The sequence below is a fragment of the Lactuca virosa genome, chromosome 5 (genome assembly GCF_052849685.1).
Source record: "Lactuca virosa cultivar CGN04683 chromosome 5, Lactuca_virosa_CGN04683_v6, whole genome shotgun sequence".
Taxonomy (NCBI): domain Eukaryota; kingdom Viridiplantae; phylum Streptophyta; class Magnoliopsida; order Asterales; family Asteraceae; genus Lactuca; species Lactuca virosa.
The window spans coordinates 408,894,510-408,902,720 of record NC_136430.1 but is presented as its reverse complement, the minus strand read 5'-3'; the positions used below and the strand labels follow the sequence as shown (position 1 = coordinate 408,902,720).

Here is an 8,211-nt window from a genome sequence, read left to right as displayed (position 1 = left end):
AGCCCTTATTTGATGGTGTTTTTTTTCCATTCACTTTGTTTTTTATCATAAATTTTCTTTTTATTTGAAAATAAATCTAAAACGATCAAAGTTCTTAAAATTTAATTCTCTACAACGTAAGCACAATCATAAAAATTTGAAAAAAAAATATTTTTTTAATAAAAAAACCCATAAAAAATCTCCAAAAATCATAAAAATTTAAGGGATACTTCTACTCAATATACTAGTGACTTTGTAAAAAGATTTTTTCAAAAATAATTCTTTGAAGTATTTATTTGTAATTTTAAGAAATATTAATTTTTAAAAAATATGTTGAACATAATATGATCCAAAATGCAACGAGTCAAAATATTTAGGATTAAAAAAAAACTTTTGTTTCAAATTGTTTATGATTATTAATTTGTTATGATCTAAAATTATTTAGATTCAAACATTTTATAATACTTAATTCTATCTTGTATTATACAAAATTAAATAATTCAAAATATATGATGATGCATAATTTTTTTGAACAAAAGCTTCATTTAATTGAATAAATTATTGATGCAAAATCATATAGTTTAAAATATTATGATTCAAAATAATTTGATTCAAAATTTTATGATAAAAAATAATACGATTAAAAAAAAGTATGAACATAAAATATTACGATCATTAATATTCTTCTTATTTAAAATTTTATAATTGTTAAACTTTATATTAACAATTATAATTGTTAAACTTTAATATTCTTCTATTTTATCTATACAAATTGTACTGAAACTTTAGATTACGTCTTATCGATTATGCATTGATTTTTCAATTCCGTGTTTTTCATCTTCATTAGGATCCTATATTTGGTATCAGAGCTTCATCTTGAAGGTTTAACAACTAAGATCAACGATCCTAGATGACAATATTTTTGTGTGTAATCGGCTCAAAGATTCGAATTTTTTAGTGAATCTTTCCATTGGATTTATTTGCTTTTAATTCTAAATTTATTGATCCAATTATTTTTTATCTAGTCTTAAATTGAATGAAAATTCATGTTGATCAATTTTATTCATTCAAAATCATTCCATTTGTTAATTTGATTTCTTTTCTTTGAGTCCGATTTGAAGCCCATATTTTTTATCTATTTATTTGGCCCAAAACTTATTGTTCGCCACTGGTCATCGATATGTACAAGTTTGAACCCATATTCATTACAAACTAATTTGTCTATACTCTCTATTCAGTTCATATCGTTTTTGATTTTCAATTGCTTTTCTATGAAGCGATGTTCTCATTTGATTAAATTGTGTGCATCGATCTATTATCAGTATCTATTGTGCGTTAAAATTGTTTGTGCATTCTTGATTTAATCCGGACTGAGTTCGTCTTGTTCAATAATTCTTGATAGTCGACTTTTTGATCGATTTAATCTGATATCGATCTTGATTTTACATACCTTCTGCTCAAATCGATTGAATCAATATTATTAGTTTGATTGAATACGAAATTGATGATTGTTAATGAATGTGATGAATCATGGAATGGAAACAAAGAGTGATTGGGATTTATAATGCAGAACAGTCAAACTAATGGTCAAAATCAATGTTGGTTTGTGTGTCCGATAATCAAAATCATAATTGAAAGTCAAGTTTCGAACACAATCGAATTGAAAGGAATATTACAGTAGATGCGATAGTCAACCGAGAAAGTCAATATTGATGTTGTTGATAAACCGGAAACAAATTTGGAGATTATGTTGATTCACAGCTGATTACAGTTGATTAGGATCGAATCAGTATTGTGGTCGAAACTCTAGCTTCATCATGAGAACCAGAAATTGATTTTGGTTAATTGGTCAGCATACAAGGCTTAATTGTTGATCGCAAGATGAAAATTTTCAAGGGTCAAATATCGAGAGGTCAAAATGGTTGGTTTTCATTACGATTGATTGATTGGTGCTCGATAACGAGTATTTCATGTTAACTGGGAAGTTAGGTTTAAAAGTTAGATGATGAAGTTTGATTATATCCAAGATTAAGAATGATGATTGTGGTTGATTGCTTTGACCGTGAACGAAAGTAACTATGGGTTTGTGTTGAAAAGAGTTATTGATAATCATTTACAAACTTAAACATTAATTTATAGATTATTGGGTAAAAAGTGTATTCTTGTATATTTTTGGGGGTGTGTTGTGAATATTGTGTGCAGGTTGTCGGGTATACACGCGGGTTGCTGGATCATATGCCCGATGGTTAAATGTCCGATGTATATAATGTGTTAGCTGGGTTCATTTGTCATTAGAGTCGATATATGTTTCATCTGTATCATCAGTTCTCTCTCTCAACTTCAGATTAGGGTTTCTGTTTAGGGTTTATTCGTATATCATGTTCTTGTGTAGATTGTGATAGATTAGAAAAATGAGTGGGAGTGATTGTGTAGAGAGTTTTGAGTTGTAATCTGTTGATGTAAACCCATCTGTTTCATAGTGAATGAAATGATGATGTTGGGAAGATTTTGTGTTGATTACGTTTCTTTAGATTAGATGGTATCAGAGCTATGACTCCCTTGTTGTTCTTGTGACACTCGTTGAGTTCTGCTCGTCTCACGATTATTCAAGTAACTTCTGAATCTTGTTTTCCTTCCCTGTTTTTTTGATTTGATTGACACAGTTGTTTGATTAATCTAAGGGTTCTTCTGAACTCCAATTTTTACTTCATAAACTGTGTTCTCTTGGATATTCGATTCGATTTAGGGTTTTCTTCTGTGAATCAAATCGAATATTTGTGTTTGTTTCTAGATCCTGGTACTGCGAGATTGTTTGTGATCTTGCAGGTTTCTGCTGTGGTGGGTTTGTCGATTGCATTACAGTCTCATCGGTTGAAAACCTAATCGATCAATCTCCTAGTCTGAAATAACTCTCTAGGGGTCGGATTTCATCACCGATAAACCCTAGTAGAGAACGGACAAAGAGAGTCGATTCCTTCTTGTCTCGACTTAAAAACTTTGTGATGATCTTCTTGTTCTTTATCTTTTTTCCTTTTATATCTGTTCTGGGAGATCCTGGTGTCTTGTGTACACCAGTTGTTTTCTTGCTATTACATTGTTTTCTGTATTTCCTCTGTGCTGATTGTCTTGGGCCCCAACATACGTGGTGACCATCTGGACATAAGATGAGTACAGGGGCAAGTTTTTTGATTGTTTTTAGTTGTTCTTGATTGTTTTCTTTTGCTTCTTATGGCGGGTGGTTCTACTGATCCACCTGGTAGAAGTGGGAAGGATGATCAGATTAATTTTGATGATCCTCTCTACATTCACCCTTCTGATAATGTTGTTACTTCTATTATTACAACCAAGTTAACTGGTAATGAAAATTTTAGATTATAGAGAAGTTCCATTTCTAGGGCTCTTAAGGCAAAGAAATAAATTAGGATTTATTGATGATATTTTTAAAAAGAGTGATGTTGATGAGTCAAAGAAAACTAAATGGGATAGGGCTAATGATGTTGTTTGTTCTTGGCTGTTATCTTCTATTTCTGACTCCATTTATCAGAGTCAAGCTTATTCTGAAGTTGCAGAGGATATTTGGGAAAATCTTTCTGAAACATACAATAAGTCTGATGGTTCTGTTGTTTTTAACATTCACTAACAGATTAATTCTCTTAAACAAAATGGTATTTCTCTGTTAGATTACGTCAATAAGCTTGATTCCTTATGGAAAGAGTTTGATGGTCTTACTAGTTTAACTGAATGTACCTGTGATCCTTCTATTAAACTGAAGGATCATTCTAATCTCATGAAACTTATGCAGTTTTTGTCTGGAGTTGATGATTTATATAGTCAAGTCAAAAGTCATATTTTATTAATGGACCCTTTACCTAATGTGAAAATTGCCTTCTCTATTGTGTTAAGAGAATAATTACTTCAAAGAAATGGATCTTTGACTTCTCTCCAGTCATCTCAGTCTGTGACTAAATCTCAGTCCTTTGCCTTTAATAGCAGGTTTAATAACAAACCCAATACTAATAAGAATAAGAGTCAAATTGTTCAATGTAAGAACTGTGGTGTTAAAGGTCATACAATAGAAAAATGTTACAATATAATTGGATATCCTAAGGATTTTAAGTCGAGAAATGAAACTAATAATCAGAATAATTTTGTTAAAAACTTTTCTGCAAACTCAACTACCACTTCTTCTGGAAGTGCTAGTACTAATAATTTTTCTGACTTTATTGGGGATTCTGAGTTTCATCAACTTACTAAGGATCAGTATATCAAATTTTTACAACTTATTGGTGATAAGCAAGTCAATGAGGAAGCGTATGTTGGTGCAAATATGGCAGGTACTTGTTTGTTTAAAGCTATTAATGCTTCTGTTAATTGTCAAAAATGGATAGTTGACTCAGGAGCTAATCAACATATGATTGCTTTTGAGTCACTACTTCATGACACTGTAGATGTGTCTAAGTTAAATCTACTTTTCAGTCATCCTAATGGTATATCAACTAAAATTGAAAAATTGGTAATATGAATTTGTCTAATTCCTTAACTCTATTTGATGTATTTTTTGTTCCTGATTTCAATGTTAATTTGTTATCAATTCATACGGTTTGCAAAGATAGTAATTGTGAGGTTGTTTTTAATGAACATAATTGCAAAATTCAGGATTTACAGTCAAAGGTGATGGTGGGGAATGGTAGAGAGTCTGGAGGTCTCTATTACATAAATAGTGTACCTTCAGGTAATCTATCTAGTTCTTCTATTTCTTCTTCTGTTTGTTGTGTGTCTAAACTAACTTGGCACAATAGACTTGGTCATCCTTCTGATCAAGCCTTGAGTTCCTTAAAACACAAACTTAAAATTGGAAATGAAACTCTTCCACCATGTGATATTTGACATAAAGCTAAACAAACCAGAGAACCCTTTCCTGTTAGTCAACATACTGCTTCTAAACTTGGTAAGTTAGTTCATTTAGATGTCTGGGATCCCTATAGAGTGACAACTACAAAAGGATTTAGATATTTTTTGACTATTGTGGATGACTATATGTTAGGTGCATTTCATGTACCCATTTTGTAGCTTTATTTCATAAAAGTACATTGCATTTAGGTTTAAACTCATGCATTTTGCATATTTTCAGGATTTTTCATGATGCAATTCCATTCACACACTTTTGTAATATTTTAGGGACTTTTAGAGGTTGGATCTTGCTTTAGGAGGTTAAAAAGAGTTGAGGGTAAAATTCCAGGGCTATTAGAGCATCGAGGAGGAAGTTATGAAGAAAATGAAGATTTTGGTTTTACAGGAGTTTACACGGCCGTGTAAATGGAAGCCTATAATTTACACGGGCCGTGTAAACGCATATACAGGAGCATTCTACTTTTCTTGTTTACACGGTCGTGTAAATTGCACCCTTTAATTTACACGGGCCGTGTAAACGTCTCGACAGTTTTTAAAGTAGTTTTACTCTCATATAATGGAGACAATCGGTTTTTTTGGAAGAGGGGTCGACTTTTGGGCAGAGAGAAGGCGATTTTCAGAGCTTTTGGAAGTAGATTAACACTTGGGAACATTTGATTTCATTTTGTAAGAATTTTAATTTCATTTTCTAGATTTGTGATCTTGTTCTAGCCATGATTGGATAGAACCCTAGATTCTCCAACTTTATGTCTTGACTTCTAGTTGTGATTTCAATCATATGACTTGATGTTTTCTTTCAATTTTCTATCTAGTGAATTTGATTTTGTTTCAATCGAATGTTTGATTCTAATTGTGATTCTTATTGGCCATTTGAATTAGGGTTAGATCATTTAAGTTATCTAATTGCAAAATCTGTAATTGTTTTGTAAATTGGACTAGGTAACAAGCACTAAACTGATTTCTATTGAATGAATTTAGTGTAAATCTTATTCACACATTCTTATTCTCCCGAGCTTATGAGGAGTATTGAGTGTTGTTGGGAACATTCACATAAAGTTTAATGCAATCTTTCAACCTAATTCTAAGAGTTTGTTTAGATTAGATTGGTAAGGTTAGGATTAATCAAAGAGCTTGTTTTGGTTAATTATTGTGGTGAATGGGAAGTGTTAGAGCTTGTTAACACTTTCAAGTACCAACTTAGATAGAATTAAACAAATATCTTGTCATCCATGGAATCACATTGCTAATTTGTCTTGCATAGAGTTGGAGTACTTACAAATCTTGAACTTATTTCACTTAATCAATCGTTTACTTATTGCTTTATTCTATAGTTTAAATCATTGCTTATAAATTCCCCCCATTCTGTTACCATTTTTGTACCTTACGCAAAAAGGTATAAACACTTGTCCCGTGTCTCTGTGGATCGACCCTACTTACCTTGTACTACGTTTTTAGTGCATAGTAGTAGTGTTTAAGGAGTCATTTGTACCCTTTATTTGTTGGGTTTGACACGTCTAACACTATACTAGGGCAACTTGAGTTTATCTGTTAAAGTCTAAAGATGAAGTTTATGATTGTGTTCTTATTTTCTTTAATATTTTACTCAATCAGTTTTGTGTTAAAATCAAGGTTGTTAGAGCTGATAATGGTACTGGATTTTTAAACAACAGAATGAGACAATTGATTGAGTCAAAAGGAATTTTACATCAAACATCTTGTGTTCATACTCCACAACATAATGGAGTTGTGGAGAGGAAACACATACATATTTTAAATGTTGCTAGATCTTTAATGTTTTAGTCTGGTATACCAATCAAGTACTGGGGAGATGTAGTTTTAACTTTAGTTTTCCTGATTAATAGAACTCCTACTTCTGTCTTAATTGGTGCTTCTCCCTATCAAATTGTTTATAATAGTACACCTGTTTTTGATAAACTTAGAGTTTTTGGATGTTTGTGTTTTGCCACTAAGTTGAATAATTCTGATAAATTTTCTGAAAAGAGCTGATAAATGCATTTTTCTTGGTTATTCTTCTGATAAAAAGGCTTATAAAGTTCTTAGTCTTGATTCCAATTTTATTTTTGTTTCCAGGGATGTAAAGTTTTATGAGTCAGTGTTTCCTTTCAAGCTTAAATCTTCATCTTTGACTGATAAATCGGTTGTCACTGTGAATTCAAATGACCTATTTTCCTATGATGAGTCATTAGATACTAGTATTATTCTAGATAACACTAGGTTAGAAAACTTGAGAAGTGACCATCAGTTGGATGGTGCTAATGCAGACCATGACCTGGATGAGACTTATCCCTCTAATGTTAGCAACCAGACTGGTGAGGCATATGTGCCTCCTTCTGGTGAGATGCTTCCAAGTTCTTCTACACTGACTGAGGAAAATTATTCAATTAATTCTAATTCTTCTGATAGTTTGTCAACTAGGGTTACTAGATTTGGACGTAATGTTCACATGCCAGTTAGATTTAGTGATTATATTGTAGAGGGTAAACATAAATATGGAATTGAAAGGACCGTAAACTATTCAGCTCTTAATAATGATACTTTTTGTTTTATTTCTAGTCTTAATAAAACTGTTGAACCAAAAACCTATAGTGATGCAGCTATGGATCCAAATTGGATCAAAGCCATGAATGAGGAAATGGAAGCCCTCTATAGGAACAATACCTGGGAAATTACTAACCTTCCTAAGGGAAGAAAAGCCATAGGATGTTGTTGGATTTATAAAATCAAATATAAATCCAATGGTGATATAGAAAGATATAAAGCCAGGCTTGTGGCTAAAGGCTACAACCAAAGGGGAGGTATAGATTATGAGGAGACTTTTTCTCCTGTAGCCAAAATAGTAACAATTCGTGTTGTTATTTCTTTAGCTGTTTATAATTCTTGGCCCCTTTGTCAACTGGATATTAACAATGCTTTTTTATATGGAAATTTGTCTGAGTGTGTATATATTAGTCAGCCTGAAGGATATCATTCAAAGGATGATATAAGAGTTTGTAGGTTATTAAAGTCTTTTTATGGCCTTAAACAGGCCCAAAGAAAGTGGAATGAGAAGTTGTGCTCTTCTCTTTCCAGTTTTGGGTTTTAGCAAAGTATAAATGATTATTCCTTATTTGATAGAGATTTTCAAGATACTTTTGTTGTGCTTCTTGTCTATGTGGATGATATTATTTTAACTGGTAATAATTAAGTTGAATTAAATAATGTTAGAATTTTCCTTAAGTCTCAGTTCTTATTCAAGGACTTAGGTGATCTGAAATATTTCTTGGGTATTGAAGTTTTAAGAACTGAGAGTGGAATTTGTTG

At 31.7% G+C, this 8,211-nt stretch overlaps 1 protein-coding gene across 1 annotated transcript; it reads left to right on the top strand.

Annotated features, from left to right (window-relative positions):
• Window positions 1–3,207: 3,207 nt before the first annotated feature.
• On the top strand, window positions 3,208–7,993 carry LOC145113965 (uncharacterized). Its single transcript, XM_079049996.1, has 8 exons — window positions 3,208–3,303; window positions 3,428–3,593; window positions 3,660–3,876; window positions 3,973–4,313; window positions 4,368–4,492; window positions 4,636–4,743; window positions 6,502–6,683; window positions 6,982–7,993. Exons 1-8 carry the CDS (start codon window positions 3,208–3,210, stop codon window positions 7,991–7,993), a joined length of 2,247 nt encoding a protein of 748 aa, XP_078906122.1.
• The last annotated feature ends 218 nt before the right edge of the window (window positions 7,994–8,211 follow it).

Coding starts and splice junctions, on each gene's coding strand:
- LOC145113965 (XM_079049996.1), top strand. CDS start 3,208: ATGGCGGGTGGTTCTACTGATCCACCTGGTAGAAGTGGGAAGGATGAT. Junction 3,594..3,659: donor AACATACAATAAGTCTGATG/GTTCTGTTGTTT, acceptor TTTCTCTGTTAG/ATTACGTCAATAAGCTTGAT. Junction 6,684..6,981: donor AATGTTGCTAGATCTTTAAT/GTTTTAGTCTGG, acceptor TTTTGTTTCCAG/GGATGTAAAGTTTTATGAGT.